The sequence below is a fragment of the Mchenga conophoros genome, linkage group LG6, assembly GCF_057382185.1.
Source record: "Mchenga conophoros isolate Kocher_MC1m ecotype Shallow Benthic linkage group LG6, M_conophoros_male_GT1.1, whole genome shotgun sequence".
Lineage (NCBI taxonomy): Eukaryota > Metazoa > Chordata > Actinopteri > Cichliformes > Cichlidae > Mchenga > Mchenga conophoros.
In genome coordinates, this window is record NC_140531.1 from 32,742,109 (window position 1) to 32,761,488 (window position 19,380).

At 39.7% G+C, this 19,380-nt stretch overlaps 1 protein-coding gene across 5 annotated transcripts; it reads right to left on the reverse strand.

The window, feature by feature from the left end:
* Positions 1–18: 18 nt before the first annotated feature.
* Positions 19–19,200, reverse strand: dnm2b (dynamin 2b). Of its 5 annotated transcripts, none has more exons than XM_085277499.1 (20): positions 18,755–19,200; positions 16,164–16,237; positions 15,749–15,898; positions 15,453–15,656; positions 15,136–15,234; positions 13,146–13,306; positions 12,896–13,038; positions 12,670–12,805; positions 12,406–12,473; positions 11,957–12,095; positions 10,041–10,127; positions 9,881–9,951; positions 6,823–6,877; positions 4,939–5,049; positions 4,615–4,724; positions 4,404–4,515; positions 3,437–3,604; positions 2,891–3,117; positions 2,010–2,225; positions 19–517 (listed from the first exon to the last, which is right to left on the reverse strand). In XM_085277499.1, exons 1-20 carry the CDS (start codon positions 18,913–18,915, stop codon positions 478–480), a joined length of 2,532 nt encoding a protein of 843 aa, XP_085133625.1. In that variant the 5' UTR covers positions 18,916–19,200; the 3' UTR covers positions 19–477. The 5 variants fall into 5 exon arrangements, with proteins under 5 accessions (XP_085133625.1, XP_085133628.1, XP_085133626.1 ...); XM_085277502.1 differs by lacking the exons at positions 19–517; positions 11,957–12,095 and adding exons at positions 884–1,778; positions 10,941–11,079; XM_085277500.1 differs by lacking the exons at positions 19–517; positions 11,957–12,095 and adding exons at positions 884–1,781; positions 10,941–11,079.
* Between the last annotated feature and the right edge of the window lie 180 nt (positions 19,201–19,380).

Consider the following 19,380-nt stretch of genomic DNA (forward strand, 5'->3'; position numbering starts at 1 on the left):
AAAAGCAGCTGCAAACAGAACTGATTAAAGAATTGTCTTTATAAATAAGTCACATGATGAATTCCACATCAGTCTTGAATGAATAACATGCAGTAGATCAGCATGCCAAGGTAAACACACCTAGTAGGACAGTTAAGCTAAATGTTATCACAAAGCTTTGCCTTCAATTTACTTTTATTTCCTCAGGTTTGATAAACATTTCTGATAAAGAACAAAACAAAAATTTTTTTCATGATTGCTACACAGTAAATTAAATAATAGAAATACTAAGTAAACTTAATAGTCTACTTGAATATACAGAGGATGCCAGCATTTCTCATTCTAGAAGCCAACGCATACAGAGTGTCAACTTTTGTCCAGCCACGACTTCTCTTGTAATGTATAACCATTATTTCTGCATGCACTTGTTATTTAAGTGTCTAGCTTAACAATTATACGTAGGACAATCTTCCTCCTGCTGTAGAGTCTGAGTTTCCCTCACCAGTGGTTGGGACGAGCAGGGACTTGCGGTGGCCGCCTGTATTAAAAGGTCACGAGAAGAAAAAAAGATTTTGGGTAACGGTATCAGTAAAACACAGCGGACAGAAGAAAAGGTGAGGAAGAACAGGATTGCATACCTTTAGTAATTCCTTCCCAGCTACATGAACGGCAAAACACCAAAAGCAACTAGCTTTCATCATGCTTTGCAGAAGATCTTATCATGCCGCATACAGAAAGTGAAATTTTTCTCTTGGTCTCCTAATCTTACAAATCAAAAGTTCTTAACCTCAATTCTGTGTAAATGCTGTCACAAGAAGCATGTTCTGCATGTTTCACTCTTTGTGCAAAAAAAAAAAAAAAACTTGAGAAAAGTGAAGAAGAAGAAGCTGCAGCCACCAAACACTTGTCTTTTTCTATTCATTTATTCACTCCATCACTTCATGAAGAAGAAGAACGTCTTCCTTACATTTTTTTCCATTATGGCTTAGATTTTTTTTTTAAGTAATTATAATTTCTTTCTTTACTGTAGGCACTAATGAGGATGAACAGTTGTGGGAGGTAATTGTCAGACTGGGTGTTTGACTGGGTAAGTTCACTCTTACCTCAACTACTGTATATTTATTGTTGTTAAACCAGAAAAAACCCCACTGCTCCAGCAGCAGTGGGTTTTTCCCCTCTTCTGTCTCTTGTTTACTTGGTCTTTAAAACAGAAATGGTAAAACCTTACCCATAAAAACTTAATTAGTCAAAATTATCAAGCATATAAAATACTGGTCACTCTAATTTGTATAAGCCTGTTTGAAGCTGAGAAAAATTGAGAGAAAAGTGCGGTTTTACTTATTGAGGTGAATAGTGTGTAAAATTGCTGACAAAATATTAGCAAGTACACATAATACAAAAAGTTATAAATTGTATTGTTGTAAGACACATTTCAATTTAAATGCACAATGAAAAATTCAGCCTGACTTGCTGGTTCCACACTTTTGAGCCATTAAAGTCATCAAATTTATCCCCTTTCATAATACTAAATGCAGGAAATGTCATTATGTACTTGTTAAAAAAAATCTCACAATTACATACAATATGCTTCTGAAATGCACAGACTGAAACAGCATCAGATTACTACTTAACAGTAGTCTAAAGTTACAGGAAAAAAATTAGTGACTATTTCTGCTTAAAAGAAATATATAAGTGTAAACAAAGTCTTTAAGACCAGATAAAAAAAAGGTTTCTAATCAAGAAGCGAGGGCTCTGAAGGACGTATGATAGTAGGTCGGTTGGGAGCAGCCGGTGGTCTTCTGCTGCAGGAAAAGAGAGGAGAAGAGGTATTGGGGGAAGGGAAGGGGAGGGAACATGCAAGGAAAAATATTATCAGAAGGTCATGCATCAGTTTTTCCCAAACCACCAACAAAAGCCTGAGTAACACATAGTGCAGCCCTTCACCAAATGTTTCAGTGCAACTTTCCCCAATACCAAAGCCACACAAAAAAAGCTTCAAGGTCTGTATGTGTGTGTGTGTGTAGTTTTACCTAGGAACGCCCGGTGGCAGCGCTGGAGGCACACGGGCCGGCCTTGATGGGACTAGAGGAACAGAGTTGGGATCGCCTGGAGGCCGGGAAGGCACGGGAGGTCCAAATGCTGGTGATGGGTTGACAGCAGATGGAGGACCTGGAGTGGACCCCCTCACCCCTGGGGGTCGGCTGGGAGGGGCCCCTGATGCGGTGCCAGGACGGGATGCTGGAGGACTGAAAGAAAGATACGGAAAGATATTTAATATCATGTCAAAAACAAATGTCATATATTTAATTTTAGCATAGCATATATTTAAATAGGGTAAACGATACTGTCTTTTTTGATGTTCCAGCCGACAGAACTCATATTATGTGACTTTTATACTTCAATCTGTTTCATTACTGCAAAAAACATGAACATAGTTGGATGCTGGTATAACTGAAAATGCTCTTTTGCATTGGTGGAAAAAACAGTCTTTAGCTGACCTCTGCTGGACATCTGGAGTAATAAAATGAGTCAAGCCTAGTTTGTCTGTTTTGCAGAGAACTAACATTACTTTGGGATATTCAGTGGTTTGGAAACATTGAAACAAATCAACAGTGACTATATGTCTATTAATAGTAACACTGGGTCTCTACCTGGTGACCACAGATGTCAGTAAATTTAGAGTGAACTTGTCTTTGTGTTGCCCAAAACACAGATGTTGTGGGTACTTCCCAAATCACATGAGTTCATTGTTAATACAAGTGTGAAAAGGGTTTTAATTATTATTAATATTGTTTTTTTATTTCCCTTTATTATTTCCATAGTCTCAGCAGCTTTGTTTTATCTTGTATTTAAGTTTTAATGTAATATTTTATGTAAGTGTTGTGTGAATTTGTCCAAAATTATGTTGTACCTTGGCTCTTTGGCAATCCAGGTATCGTCGACGGGTGGCGGGACTGGAGTAGAAATCGTGGTGGTGCTGATGTCTCCGATGATGACCAGAGCTTCTTTCAGAGCGTGGTACATCCTCAGCATCTCATCTCTCCTCTGAGCCTGCTCTGCTGACTCCTCCATCAAGCTGCCCTGGTCCCCTGCAGAGTACAGGTAGGCAAGCAGCTCTGAGTGGATGAAGTCCTTGGCCTGGAAGTGCGAGTGGGAAAAGGGCAGCAGTTTAGAAAACGAATTCTAATAAGATTTGGTATTCCACATTTGAAAAGCTATAAATAATTTTGAGCAGGACTCTATAAAGTTGCTTTTTAGATAAAGTGCAATGTTTAAATTATTATATAATTATTCCCAGCCCCCCTTTTTAACACTGTTTTAGTCTTTGCCAACTCCTGAGGGGAAATGTATGACTCTTTTATCTGTACCACTACACTCAGCAGCTGTCTGCTTCCTGCCTGCTTTGAGTAAAGTCTCCGACTAATGTTGAGTCACAGCAATAAAGCAGTAGACATACGCTGTTGATCATGAGATGCATGATGGTCTTGGGCATGAGATCTCTGATGGACTTGTTGACAATGCTGATGTATGAGTCCACAAGGTTGCGGATAGTCTCCACCTGTCGCTCCAGCTGCGGGTCCATGGACACGGTGTCGCTAGAATTAATCGCATCTTCATTCTCAGTCTGCAGGACACCAGACAGATGGACAGAGACAGACGAAGCAAAAATGACCATGAATAGCAGGTGTCTTTAGATAAAAAGTTAACACATTTAGAAACACCAATTCTGGACTGTACCAGCAGAAGGGTACGATGCAAAGGTATTTCAACACAGCCAGGCTTTCTTTTGTGAGCTAGCTTTAAATAAATATATGAATAAAACCTCCGTCAGAGATAAACGATAATACAATTCCTTTGTGAATCGAGAGTTTCTTCTTCAGCCTCTGTGTGTGCTCACATAAAATGAGACTTGGTGAAAAAGGCACAATAGTGCTAGGAATAAGTGAAGTCCTTGCAGATGGTGGTTAATTATCATGAATTTATAACATTATATTAATTTTAACGCTGCTGCTTTTCACTTCTAATGTGACAGCTGCACATTAAAGGTGTGAAACTTTATACTTATACGTAAAAGATTAAAAGATGTAGGTCTGGCACTTCCCCATAGTCCAATTAAGGAGACATGTAAATGACTTTTGGGCAGATCAAAGCAAAACTGATTTTGCTGCTCAAATATTCCATTTTTAAAATCTGTCTTCTATAGTTGAAGCTGTGTAAAATGGAATTAGCAGCAATTTGTCAAAGATAAAGATATTTGCATGTTGTTCCTGTGACAATGCAACAGTTTGCAATGCACTGTTGTGATTGTTATTGCAGTTTCCTTCAGTGTACTCTGAACATAATGCTTTGTAATACTCACCTCTGAAAGCACTAGAATAAACGGTTCCCCAGTTTTCTAGATTGTAAGTGTAACAATGAAATACCTGGTCCTTTTCTGGGTAAACACCAGCTCTCAGGAAGGAAGCCTTCCAGCTGTCAACATCCTCCTGAGTGTCACATGCCAGTTCAATCTGACGCAGGTCTTTGTACACATTCCTGTAAAAAAGACATGCACAAACTTTGACCAAAGATCATATCTAAAAAAACCAATCCCAGCATCACTGTAATGATTATAGTCGATTAAAGCATCCACACCTCTGTTCAGTATTGAAGATGGCAAAGACGTGCTTGCTGGACATGAAGCCCTTTTCCACATCTCTCAGCTTCAGGTTGTCAAGAGGCAGCATATACTTCTTTTCCTTTTCCTGATAAAAGAAACAGTTATGTATTGACAAGTTGAAAAGTAGACAGACTGATATGCATAAAGTTATTTCAAAACAAACTCATTCACTGCTCGGAATAACTTTAAGACATTTCTTTAAACGCATACGTAAGATATTGCCATTGTTGGTATGCTGTAACTTCCGCTTTACTCCAGTAAATTATTACTTAACCTTTTGTCTTTGAAAGCAGCCTTACCTCTTCGTCTTTGTACCAGGACAGAGACTCGGCAGTCAGGACAAACCAGTATTCCTTGGATCCCCCTTTCATAATGCTGATGTTGATGGTGAGCCAACCTCTGCGGATGACCTGTACACAGTTAAGTCCAACAGTTGATTAAGCTGTACAGACAGGTGATCAACAGCAAGCGACCAGAATGGTAAAAACAAATGAAACCTAAACATACTCCGAATATATGCCCCAAAAAATGCCACAGCAACATTAAAAACAGCAACATAGCAGCCATGCTGGTGTAACAATGTTCTTAATAAAAAAAAGGAGATCACTAAGCAATCAGATCAGTCCGTACAGCATCAATAAATGCACCACAAAGAGTACAAACCAGTGATAATAGGTTCAAATGGAAAGTCACCTTCTTTGCATCCTTTTTACTGCCAGACTGATGAACAGGAAGACAAATGAACACACAGGGATAATGAGCAGACGTATGCAATACTTGAAATCTGGTTGGCGTAACCATAGATGGATTGCACAGTTGGTGCGTCAGCCTTGCAGACAATTTGTTACAGTGGATAGCTGTGACAAATTGGTTCAAAATGTAACTTTTATAGACCACTAGTGCACGAATTTCCCAGTATAATTAGTCATAATTGCAGATATGTGTCACTGTTAATTACTTAAAGTCTTAATACTGCAATTAAAATGTGATTTTTAAAAGAGCCTGTAGTTCAGCTTGGAAGGGATTACTGATGGCTAAATTTCATTAATCAAATGTGCTGGAGTGGAGCTACAAATTTCTTGTTTGTTTCTGTGGAATGGTCACTGACACAGCAAAAGAACTGAGCATCTGACCTGTGAGCTACAAAATAACAAAGCCACAGCTGTTTATGCTATGGCAGCAGTTTGTATCAGTCTATTCTGTTAAAACACATCCACACGGGCATCCTTTATGATTTGGCCAGTGGTTTTCAATTTCTTTGTGCCTGACACACACGGAGGGAGCTTAGGTACATTTGAGGCACATTAGTGGACCCTGGACCTAGCAGGAAACCTACAATCTCACTCCGTTGGCATTTTCTTCTGGTTTCAATCTTTCTAAGATTTCTAAGATGTCATGATTGATTTCCAAGCGCCTCTTTAGCTAATTTGGCACCATATCAGTAATCAGCTTCTCCTGACAAATGATGCACTGTTGGGCTTCTAACGCCGGTAAATCCTGCTGAAACTGCAAGTTTACAGACAGTTTTTCTACTTTCTTTAGGTAGTGGGTTGTCTTTACTGGTTTGCTGCAATTTACTCCAAACAACAAAGTTTTTCCAGAATTTTTTTTTTTAGTACATGTGACTGTGAACTTATCGTAAGTTTAATAAAAATTGTCCCAAATTCCCACACATCAACTTGCCTTGTGTATACAGAACATTACAGTGAATTTTAAAAAAGGAAGCTGTAAGTTTTTTTGTTTGTTTGCTTTTTTTTAATGACAGCTACTCCAGTTCTCATAACACATCCTTGTTAGTGTAACTCTCACTTCCCAATTCCTCTCATCACGGAGTACAAATCTTGCTTCTCGGCATGGTCCGAATGACCATTCACTCTGCACCCAGTGAAGAAGGAAGTGACAAATGGAGACGTGGGGGCTTCATACTTACAAGAATCTCTCCCTGGGCTATTTAAAGGAGAACCACAAGAAGAGGCAGAGGAAAGGGAAATTAAGGGAGAGTACTAGAGGGCCACAGACAAGAGTATGAACGTGTGACGAAACAAGGTAGTAATGGCAGGAGAGATAGGCTGAGACAACATCAAGAAATGAAAACAGAATAACAGCAGATGGAAGCAGGGTCTATGATGACATCACAGAGGCATGTGCACTTTAGATGAGGTGTAGACTGTATCTTTGATCACCTGATTGGGCATGGCTCGCTTCTTGGTGGCATTAGCTGCAGTCCTTTGCTGGGCGCTGTAGGAGGCAGATTTCATAACATCAGATACAGAACTGTTTTCAAACGGGGAACAGATGACGGAGAAAGTCAATAACTGTCACTACTCTTGGAATCTTTCATGCAACATAAAAGAATCTAAGACATCAGTTTCCTTTTGATCAGTTTGCTTTTGATATATTTTTTTTATCTTTAACCTCCTAAGACCCGAACTCTTCCACGGCATGCATTTTTAATTTCTCTTTGATATTTGGGCTGATTGGGGCCGGATGAATGTAAAAACAAAGAATTACCAGATTTTTTTTTACCTTATTTTTGTTTTTATGAAAAATAAGAGCCACATATGAGGATATTAGTTTAAAATTTGGATAGAACAGTAGCAGTATAATGTCCTCGTAAGTGGATATCAGGCCCTTGTAGAGCAGAATTGAGTATTTTGGTCTAAATAACCCAAAATGTGATGTCCACATATGTGGACACCAGGTCCTAGGAGGTTAAGGCAGAGCAGGATGAACTGTTGAGTAGCCTTTAAATGCATTTGGGTTTAGTAGAATTTCATTTTAAACTAAAAGGCAGAAAGATTAAACGTTAACCAAACCAAAATATATTTACACAAAATGCCCACTTTATTAGCCGTTCAACTGCCCATTAATGCAAATATTTAATCAGTCAGTCACTTTGCAGACAGTCAGTGCATTTAGGCATGTTCGAGCTGACCTGCTAAAGTTCAAACTGAGCATCAAAATTGAGAACAAGGTGGTTTTTTAAAAGGAAGGAAGGAACCTTTTAAAAAACAAAAAACAAGCGCGTCCATGCTCACAGGTGTACACACGGGTGATCACACCCACAAACTACACCCTTTTTGGCTCCTACCTCAAAGCACACTGTGTTCTGTTGATCTTATGTGCTGCACAATAATGTTTAACATTTAGTATTTACTGTCATATTCCCATATATCATTGTGATGTTGTTTATTCTATTACTCTTGTTCTCTTCTGCTTGCTTTCTTTCTCTTTCCCTCTTTCTTTCTCCCCTTCTTTCCCCCAGTCAAGTCTGTCCCGTATTCAGTAAGTGAAAATAAAATAAACAATAAAAGGTGAATCAAATGGACCATTACGGCAAGGCTGGGATGGTCAGTTTGGTAAAGTAAATCCGTTGGGCATCTTTCTTTGCCTTTAGACAACAATTCTGATGGCAAAAGAGCCAAACGGGACAGGCCAAAAAAAAAAAAAAAAAAAAAAAAAAAAAAGAGAACAAGGTGGTTTAAGTGGCTTTGAATGTGGCACTATTACAGGTGTGAGGCGAGCTTGTCTGAGTGTTTCAGAAAGTGCTGATCTACACAACCATCTCTAGGGTTTACAACAGATGGTCCTGAAAAAAGATAATATGCAGCTGACGACAGTTCTCTGTGAGAAAATGACTTGTAGATGTCAGAGGTTAGAGTAGAATAGCCAGACTGCTTAAAGCTGATAAAAATAACCACTCGTCACAACCAAGCTATGAAGAAGAGCATCACTGAGCACACAACAGGCAGAAGAACAGAAAACTGAGGCTACACAAAAGGACAGTAAAAGACTGGAGAAATGTTGCCTGGTCCTGTGAGAGTCCGATTTCCACTGCTGCATTTGCATCAGAATTTTGCATAAACAACTTTCTGATGCAAATGCAGCAGTGGAAATCGGACTCTCACTGGACCAGGATGAGTAGGATGAATCCCTCCTTTTATTTTGCATAAACAACTTAAAAGGAGGGATTCATCCTACCATGTGTCAAACATTTAGGCTGGTGATGGTGTAATGGTGTGAGACAGGTTTTCTTGGCACACTTTAGGCCCCTTAATACCAAGTGAGCATACACAGTGAGCATACAGAGGCTCCCTGAGTACCTTTTTATGATTTTATGATTACAATGTACCTGCTTTCTGTTGGCTGTTCAACAGGATAGAGTGTCATGTCACAAAGCTCAGATTATCTCGAGCTGGTTTCTTGAAAATGAAAATGAGTTGAATGTTCTTAAAAGGCCTCCACATTTACTATATCTGAATCCAGTGGAGGACCTTTGGGGAGGTGGTGAATAGATGGACGTGCAACTGACAAATCCAACTGTGGTGCTATCACTTCAATATGGACCAAAATCTTTGAAAAATATATTTTCCAGTGCTTTGTTGATTCTCTGCTATGAAAAAAGGCATAAGGTGGAGCTCCCAAGGCAAAAGGAGCTCCACCCTAGGTACTAGGTGTACCTAATACAGTGCCCAGTGACTAATCACCTACAGTCATGGCTAATGATTATGTTTGTTCATTGTTAGAACTGAAATTGATGATTAAACATGTGGTTTACAACAGTGTGACGAAATATCTATCACTAAAACAGCACAAAAAGAAAAACAACTGCAAATTCTCACTTCTACAAATTCTGACACGTTAACTGACAAGTTACAAGAAACTGCTCTAGGGTAATTCCACTGACAGGTGTGAGGTAATCGGTGCCGCCCTTAGGTTGTATTTTAACTGTAAAGGTAAAATAGTCCCAATAAATTTAAGTGAATGCTTTTTGTGTTGAGAAAGAATCTTAGCCTGTGTATGCATCATTTCAAATTTAGGCTTACTTTTTCCTGATACTACAGAACAGTTTGAAAGTTCCACACGATAAAGCTCAAGATTTGATTGATAAACTCTACACACTGAATTGATCTTAAAGAGAATAAAGCTGTTTACGCAGATGCCCTTTCTCACATGTGGCATATGAGTCTGCTTCAGATGAGTTTTCAGTTATGGGTTCGTGTTTGGAGCACACAGGAGGCAGGTCACATGACAGCCACTTGCTTGCTAAATGATTTAAGACTTAGATGTTTTCTGGCAGCAACTAGTGGTGGAAAAAGGCAGATAATGTTTTAGCCACTACGATTTATCATGGAAATGGAAAGATTTTACTATCATGTATATAATTAAAAAGTGAATATGAACCCCCACATTTACTTATCCTAATTAAACTGAATAATCTATATTTTAAGTTGGTCTTACTTGGCAAATCCAATAAAGTCCTCATGGTTAGTGTTTATGTAGGACAGCTCAATGTCAATCAACAGCAGCACCTGCCAAAGAGGGCAAAACATGACGTGTTGTGTACACAAACAAGGCAAGCTTTATAATTGTTCAGGCAAGCTCCATCTCTAGCACGCACCTGGTCTTTGGTTTTGCTGTCTCTCTCTCTGATATAAGTGGTGACAATCCGCTCGGTCTCCTCTCTCAGTCGGGGGTACGAGGTCAGCTGTAGAAAGCACACATACAGAGACACATGCACTGCTGCAGATTGATGCAGATTACACACGGATACACTGTTACTGCATGCAGGCTCAACACTGTAAAACAATCTGTGTCTCCTTGTCAGCAGCTACACTCAACCAGTGACAGTTAAGTTACACCATGAACACATGTTTGAGGTCAGACAACTAACACACAACACCTTAGGAGGCATGCGTTAACAAGTCCTCTATCAGCTTGAGATTTTTTCTTATCTATGAAAATGTAACCATATTATAAAACAGCACCGGGTTAATTAACCCCTTCCACTGTACTATAATCTCAAGCTCATAGAGAAACCAGGAAATCAGTGAGGTTAAAAGATAGGAAAGAGGGAAAAAACAGTCTGGAAGAGCATTGTGAGTGTCTCATTGTGGATGTGAATAGTGTAGAAAAGGTACACCACTTGAAATATACACAACACCAGCCACAGCTGTGCCATTTTAAGCAGCCACATGTCTTGTGAGAGGGGAATGGATTTGATATTGGTGAGGTAGTGTTAAATCACTAATCCCAGTGATGATGGGCTGAGTGGATTTCAGGATCAGAGTGGGAAGGGGCTCTTGGATTTGTCATTGGGGGTCCAGGGGAGCAGCAGGATGGATGTTCAGCAAAGCCTTCAAGCAGCGGGACACTGACAGGACGAGTTAGTTTATTGAATTTATCTGCTCTTTATCACTATTTAGTCTTAGCTTAGCCTGTCTGTTTTTTCTCCTTCACTCTTTTGTCCTTTAGCTCTCTCTCCATAACCTCAACATGCCTCTCTGCTATTCATGTTTACCTTTTCAGTGCACTTCCTGATCAGGGTGACAAGCTCGACGACGACCAGGTCAACACATTTCAGACAGGGATCTTTCAGCTTAATGATCTGCTTTTTCACTATAGCTTCAAACGCCAAGTCTGGGGTGAACAGGCCTGTCCTGTAGTGATGCATCGTGGGAGTTGGAGGTTTAATATCAGGAGAAAGAGGAGGAAGTGTTGTATGTGCCATGGTGGGAGAAAAAAGGGAATGGTGATAAAAAAAACCCAAAAAGCCCATGTTGGATGGAATAGTTTGGGAAAACAAAGCATTTAAAGAGGGGATGTAAAGATGAAGGTTGAGGAATATGACAAAAGGGAAAAACAGGTGGTTAGTTAGTTCTACTTCATGTTCAGAACAGAAACAAGCTGCAGGTTGATGGAGGTTTCAGCTTCCTGTACATGTGCAAGTTAGCTGGTCGGCTTATATCTTCTTTGTCGCTGTAGAAACACGACATCAAACTGTGTACAGGCAATCACAATAAAGCCTAACAACTTTGGTTAGTCCCACCTTCATAACACAATTTCAACTTGCCCAAAAAGAGTTCCCCCCAGTGTCAGCTATATGTTGGAGTTTCGCAATTGAACAGAAACAATAGCATGCTGAAATTTAGTTCAAAGCAGGGCTTTGATTAAGTATAATCTCAGGAAGCAGCTGTGGCTGTAGACGCTGTCTCGAGCTATTTCTTCAAACCAGGCCTGCAGCTTGTTTTTTGCAAAGAACCTGTACAGGAATGTGTCACAGCCCGTCTATCTCTTACTACACACTCCAATGCACTGCAGTACAGCCAGAACACGTAGCTTTATATTGTTTTCTTCATATCAGAAAACCTCAAAGCAGGATTATAAAATAGTTCTTTAAATTCCTGTTTCAGTTGTGCAATCCAAGAAAAAAATGTCCAGATGCACACAAAAATGGCTACTGTTGGGTGAAAAATTACATCTGGCAGTACAAGCTATGCATGAGTAGCAGTCGGGCAGGCGACCATGCAGTGATACCTTATTGGTGCACTGTCTGACTGTGTTGATGAGCTCCTGGATGACCAGGTCGATGCATTTCAGACAGGGCTCTTTCAGCTTAATGATCTGCTTTTTCACTATGGCCTCAAACGCCAAGTCTGGGGTGAACAGGCCTGTCCTGAAGGACATACAGACAAGACACACATGGAGACATGGAGTAGGAGACACATGGGAACAGTGTGAAACAGGTACATACACACAGGGAAGGCATGAACGGAGAGTGGAGAAAAACAAACGAGGAAGAGCAGAGGAAAGAAAATATACATAAGGCTGACAAGCAGCCGAGAGATTACAGAAAATGGTTACAGAAAAAAAAACACATTATAGCCAGGACACAAAAGAGGGACACATAAAGCGCGGACAGAAAAGAGGTAAGACAGGTGAGCAGACAAATGTGTGGGGTTTTTTCACAGCCTGGCTCAACTTGCCTGACTCCATGGATGTTCTTGATGGCATAGCTGATCTCTTTCCTCAGCTCCTTCTCATCAAACTCCATCTAAGACACAGTGGATTTGATTCATTATGTGTATCATCGGTGATACTTGCAGCCAAATTAACAGTAGCAACAGTCTAAGAGGCGCTTGTGTTCTTTGGGTAATTCAGGGGCAAATAAAAAATATATGACCTAAAAGAACTCAAAAAAACAAAGAAAAATAATTGTTTTTGAGAAAAGGGATGATAACACTTGTCACCTTCACTAGTTCAAAGGGAAACCGCTCATGAAAGATACGGTTAATCTTCGCTCCACCAGACAAGTTGGAAGTATCCACTTGATCTCCAGACCCTTCTATACACTTCTCAAAGTCCACACCAAACTGCTGCACCATCCTGCAGGTTTTACAAAATGAATATTAAATGTAATATCCTGTAGAGTTTTCATGCATCTGTGGATCTGGGTCTGTGGAAGTGGGTACTGACTGAAGTAACGCCTTTGTCTTGCGTGCCGGGTCGTCAGGACGGAAGTTTTTGTATTCCTCCACCTCCTTCTCCAGTGATAGCAGCTGGCTTTGGAGTTTACTGCGTAACCCTGGCAACGTGTCGCGGATGTGGTTGGTGAGTTGCTGTAAAGAAGTTACAAAAAAATTGTACGTTTTTATGAACACTTCTGTGCTATAAGTGACTGTCGTTGCCTGATATATGTGTTTGTATAATCAGGTGTGTGTCTCACTTGATTGAGGGACTTCTGGAGGTGTGGTGTACCCATGCGTTCTGCAATGTGCCTGTATGCAGGATGAGACAGGAAGAATTTCCTTTCAGCGGCTAAAGCGGCACGGATGTCTTTCTTCCCATCAATGTCCTTTTGACTGCGGTTCACCACACCAATATAGCCTAAAGAAAAGTACAAACAAGGCACCCAGGGAGTTTAGAAGACCAGAACCACATCATTTTTTGATTTGTAGTCACACAAGAAATTTAATGGATTTACTAAAGACCAGACAGAATTCACAAAGTGGAACATCCCCCCACACTTTACTAAAACAACAGCACATGTGACTAAAAAGTTCTTTTGGTTGCTAGGCCAAATATGTTAAAAATTACAAAACTAAATATTATACAAAAAGCTACATGCAGTTCCTACAAAGTTAATTTCTTAAACTCTGATTAAAACAGTGTTTGTTTTACATCAATTTAAAAAAGAAAACTCATAAAAATACTCTCAAAGGCTCAACACACACCCAGTAAACCTCTGTTTGAGCTCTTGCCCTTGGGGAGGAAATTCAGAGCTATTAAATCAAGGACAAACAGATTAAAGATCAGTTTCTTTCCTAAAGTAATTATTCCACCTAATGCTGAATAAATGCCCTTTGACTGCTGTTTTCGAAAGCAGTGGGAAGGCAATGTGTAATATGTGAAAAAACAAGAACACGTGACTGTGTTTTATTATGTTGTTTTTCCTTAGTTATTATGAATTTGCTTTCTTTTTATTGCTCTATTCTTCTACTGGATGCATTTCATTTTGTTGCTGTGGAAATGATAATGACAAAAAAGTGTCAGAATCTGAAATAACAGGTAAAAATTGAAGCAAACCTTAAGTCAAAAGAGCCTCTTTGAAACATGAGCTGCAATTCCACCAATCCCCACTAGAGGCTATGCAGTAGCTTTTTTTACCCCTGTATTAAAATGTTCAACTTCTTGTTTATCCTCCTGACAACCAGGCTATTCATTTATGACCTCTGTAATGGACATTTGCTTTTTTGACTCATTTGAGCTACCCTACTAAGTCCTGATGTACTAAATAGAGGACATCCTGGACTTTCCATTGATATCTCATGTGTTTGGGTGGCCTCTTTTAGCTCCAAAGAGGCAGGAAATCACAAAAAAGTTCAGTGGGAAGATTCTTTTGTCCTTGGGTCTCAGGAGGTTGGAGTCAGGAACAAAATAGATTTGGTCTTTACAGTTAATCCCCCTGTTTTTATGGCAACCACATTATGCTTTATTATGTTTGTGGCTGTCTGAGTAATAGGTAGGTGTCGTGTTGTCTAGCATTTTACCCGAATGCACTCTAAAGAGCTGATGTTCAGTTATTCCAGTAAGTAAGTATTAAATAGGATGCTAACTAAAATGATGCTAACTGTGGCTGTTAATTGGCAACACAAAACTGTGTAAAACAACATCCTTTTACAAAGGAAAGTAATCAGCCATCTTTAAATGCACACTTAATCGGGCAATTATTTTGTATCATTATTAATATTAACTTCTATTTCATTGGTTAATGCAGCATAAAAACTGTGTATGGAATCATCAGTCAAATCTGACAAATAAAATAAGATAAAATAAAATTTTAAAAAAGCTTAAACATGTGGCTGACTTGCATGCTGCTACCGTGCATCTTATGCACAGGCTAATCCATATTCCAAAGGCCACTGCAGCAACCTAGGTTCAAGTTTATCACAGATTTTTTGCTCCATGTTTGCTAATTTTGCCTAATTCTTTCCCTCCTGGTAGTTCTTTTTCCGCCTCATTCAATTCATCAATTAATTTGGGATTATTTGAGAGACATGCCTCTATCTTAAAATATCTCTGGCTGTTGTCCCAATATAGTCATGCGAGGTTTAAAGAAAACAACAATATAGCAAAACCTGTTGTCCACAAAACAACAGGTGATACTGCTGTGGGTATGGCGTGGGAGTTTTAATGCTTTGGTTTTGTGTCCGTACCTCTGCGGAGCGGCAGAAGTTTGTTTTCCAGGATGTCTCGTGCATCTGTCCCCTCGTCCATCAAGTCCAACTTTGTGATCACACCAATGGTCCGTAGCCCTGAAGAAAAGTCATAATTATGTTTTAGCATTCAGATAGATAATCTCAGAATGATTTCAAATAAAAACTTATTGTCATCAGCATTAATAACTGTTGAGTAACAAATAATTTGCAGTTGCTGTACAATCCCTGAAGTTGCTGCAAAAATTATACCGAAAAAGTTACAAAAAGAAATATGTAGATGTGTGTAGGTCCACATATTCTGAACATTGGCTTACCCTGAGGGTCCACCTCCTTTGCTATCTTGAGGGCATCTGAGTTGGCCAGGTCTGTGTTTGCAGGGGTAACAGCCAGGATCAGACAACTCTCCTTAGTGATGAACTGTAGCAACATGTCTCTGATCTGATGCTCAATGTCCTGGGGTTGGTCACCGACAGGCACTTTAGTCATCCCCGGTAGGTCAATCAGGGTCAGGTTCAGCACTGACAGAGAAAAGAGGGAACGGTGAAAGTGATCAGACGGATGTTGAGCACTGGCACTAAGAAGGCTGAGTTTGTAAACGTGTGTGTGGTACCATTAGGGGAGTAGACACGGAGGTTGATGGGGATAGGGGAGATGCCTTTGTTGGATCCAGTGAGACGGTCTGTTTCCGCTTCGATCTCCTGGCGGACCTCATCAAAGTCCACAAACTTCCTTCCTTTACAGTGCAAGAACTCTGCATACTCTACATGGAGATAAACAAGTTTTAGACGGCAAGGAGAAAACCGAATGGACTGGAAAGAAACGGCACAAAGTAACACAGCTGTAAGATGTAGTGAGTGAAGCTCAATTAGTGGCATAAATGATGCAATTATTAAACCTGTATTGATATGGATTTAGAGTGCAGGATTGTAAACGCAAAACAATCCTGTGTGGTACATTTCTCCAGCTTTCTTCAAGAAAGACCAGATTTTCAAGAACTACTTCCTAACAACTGAGAAACAACTTGCCTGCTTTACTGTTAACCAGCTGGAGGATGAGAGGGCGACGGGTGACGATGCCAGATCCTCTGGGCAAAAAGTCCCTGAAGGAGAGAAGCAGGTAAAGTTTAACACAACAAGTAATGTTTAATGGACAGGCTTTTCTTTTTTCTTTTTTAGTTTCATACAGCGTTTACAGCACTTATGTTTTTTGCATTTCTTATTCTATTATACTTTATAATTCCTTGTGTTTAGTAATATATTTTACATAGCACTAAATCTACTTTTTTATTTGTTTTGTAACATTTTTCTGTCTTATTATCAGCTTGTACGGCATCTGTGAAGTGATCTTAAAACCGGCAAATAAAAGGTGCTTTACAAAAAGGGCTTGACTTATAAGTAAATACAACAACAAAAAACATCAATTTCATTTTTAAACTATATCAAAATCCTACATATTTAGCATCCCCTACCAAAATAAGAGTTCATGGTGTAAAACAGCTTTCATATACCATTAACTGGAAATGCAGGCCTCCATCTGAGGTTTTGCATTATTAATGCAAACCCAAGATTGACTTGCATCCCTGTTCAATATAAATAGATCAAAGACAAATAGATGTCTCCCACTGTTTGCCCTTCTCATTACATACACATTCATCACAATGGAAACTCCTGTCCGATAGAATCGTGATCATTTCCAGGTCACCGACTACACATCTCTCTGGGCCATGAAAATATGTCCTTATCTGTTTTTCTGTTTGCATGCCCAGCCAGCAGCAAGGTCCAAGTTTTATTGTAAGGTAAATAAGCCCCACGCACTAACATATAATGATTTGAAGCTATACACATGTATACAGCCTCTGCTTGTAGTCATTGCTGACAGCGCAGGGAGGAAATTGCACAACTGTGGACCCATCCTGTTTTTTTCTCTCTCTTCCTGTCACTTATGAAACCACAACATGAATCGGTTGAAGCAGCGGGTCATCTAAACTGGAATTGCAAAGGACACTGCTAACTGTTTTTTGTCCTCTAAACCAAGTACAATTTAAAAAAACAACAACTGATGATTTAGTCCACCAACACAAAATTAATCATGAACATTTTGCATTATGATAATCTTTTCTTTCTTTTTTTTTAAACAAACAAAAATTTAATTTTGGGGGATAATTTTACATTATAGCAAAATGTAAAAGGAACTTTTTTTCCCATTTAGTGGAGAACTAAAATAAGGGAAACTTGTCAACATTTTATAAACAATAAAATAAAACAATAAAATAGAAAAAAAAAACCTACATCAATAATCGAAACTGTTAGCCGGATGTGTCTGACAAAAACTAACTTCCACCTTCGTAAAACAAGTAAACCCCCCAATCTCAAAACGCAGTGCTTCATCTCTGAATGTCAGTGGAGCAACTAACAAACATGAAAACAGCTCTGTGCTCTTCTGTGGGTATCTGGTGGTACCCAGTGTGTCATATACACATGACAGTGCAGCTGGTGACATCACTGATGACCCCAGCACAAACACATCAATGCCTCTACTGTCTCCCTCGGCCACTGCTTGGGACTTGGAGACAAAAGGAAACGGGGAAAAAGGAGACATGGCAGCCTAATCCACATTCCCGATCTCTTGAACAACAAATGAAATCATTTGGACATGTAGTCGATTAAAGTGGTCCTGTTACTTTGTTACTAAACTCAAACTGTGGATTAGGCCCCTATAACTGCATTACGGCCATGTCACATTCCCCTTCCGGATTTTGTTTCAAGCTATGTCAATGTGTTTTTAATGTAAAATACTGATTATTTTACACAACGTAATAAAGTGAGCAGAGTGCCTCAAACATATGGCAATAATGTAACAGCTGTTTTACTGCTATTTATCATCAAGAAGAATCATACACTGCTTACTGGAATTCCTTCTAGCTCATTCATCAGCCTCACAAAGAAATTCAACAGTGCTTAGCATGCTGAGAGGGCAGAGTCAAGGCATTTTCATATATATACGATGGGTGTAACTGTCTCATAATAAATGATCAATCCACGATGACTTCATCATAACTGCTAACAACCTTTACATACCTCACCCTTGAAAGTAAAACATTTACCTGACCTGTGTAATTTGAGGACTATGAAGCTATCTTTCTTTTCAGAATGAGCAGTCTCAAGGAAAACAGCCTTTGTAAATGTTTGACAGAATGGGCCTAATAGGAAGCAATGACTGGAAAGAACAGTGGACACAGATCTAATGAGAAAGTCACATTCTTGACTGTATAGTTCAAGAACATGGACGCTAAGACGAAAGCTTTTATTTTTTTTATTGCACTTTACTTTAACACTCGTTTTGTACCAGTTCTGCCAGTCACTAAACAAACAGCTGTGTTCTTGCGTAAAATGCGTAATTATCGATCGTGAATAGCACAGCTCCATAATGGAAATAATCTGTTGGAAAACTGGGAGGCTCCGACACACAGACGCGTAACCAAGTGTTTAGCTGGCGACTTTTACGCAAAAGCTCTGTGTTGTTTTTATTAAAAGAACAACGAGAGACTCCTGCCAAAAAAAGAAAGTTAAGCTTCACAGTGTCAGTTTTAGCCAATTCTACATATTAATGGTACAACCTCCCAACGAAATTCTCCAACACGGAGCTCTTCCCTGCACTCTGACCGCCGACGACCGCTATCTGAGGCAGGTCCAAGTTGCAGGTCTGGCCGATAGAGCTGAAGGCGTCTTGGAGCTTGTTGATGAGGGGAATCAAGTCTTCCATTCCCCGGTTTCCCATAGCTGCAGCTCGGTCAGCTCAGTGGGCTTTATTCTGCTCTCCTCCACGGTCAAACAGGAGCCAAGGGGGTCTCTTGTCCAGCAAACCAAAAGTTCCCGAATGGCAGTGCAGTCTGTCACAGGCTCGGGGAGTTTATTTCAGTACGACACGAGAGAGCTAAGAGTCAGAAGTCCCACCAGCCTTTAGTAAACTCGCAAGAGTCTTAAATGTGTGATCGCATGATAAAAGTCGCCACATTAGACTGAAAACTTCTGTCATCATCCGGTCAGGCGACACCCAGCCTCCGCCGGAGATTGTAGCTCCGCCTGGAGCGTCATTTTGGTCAGTTATTGGTCGTTTGGGATGTCTGTCAGTGTACACATACATATGTCATCATTTTTATGACAGAGCACAGTAGTTTTTGAACTTTGACAAATTAGAAAAGAGACTTATCTTATTCATAAAAACACTCGTTTCACCACTGGT

What these genes read in the sequence shown, in the direction of transcription:
- dnm2b (XM_085277500.1), bottom strand. Translation starts at nt 18,915, where the DNA reads ATGGGAAACCGGGGAATGGAAGACTTGATTCCCCTCATCAACAAGCTC. An exon ending in AAAGGAGGTGGACCCTCAGG is followed by an intron (nt 15,235 to 15,452) that starts GTAAGCCAATGT and finishes ACTTTTCTTCAG; the next exon opens with GGCTACGGACCATTGGTGTG. An exon ending in ACAGCAAAACCAAAGACCAG is followed by an intron (nt 9,952 to 10,040) that starts GTGCGTGCTAGA and finishes CCTCTTTGGCAG; the next exon opens with GTGCTGCTGTTGATTGACAT.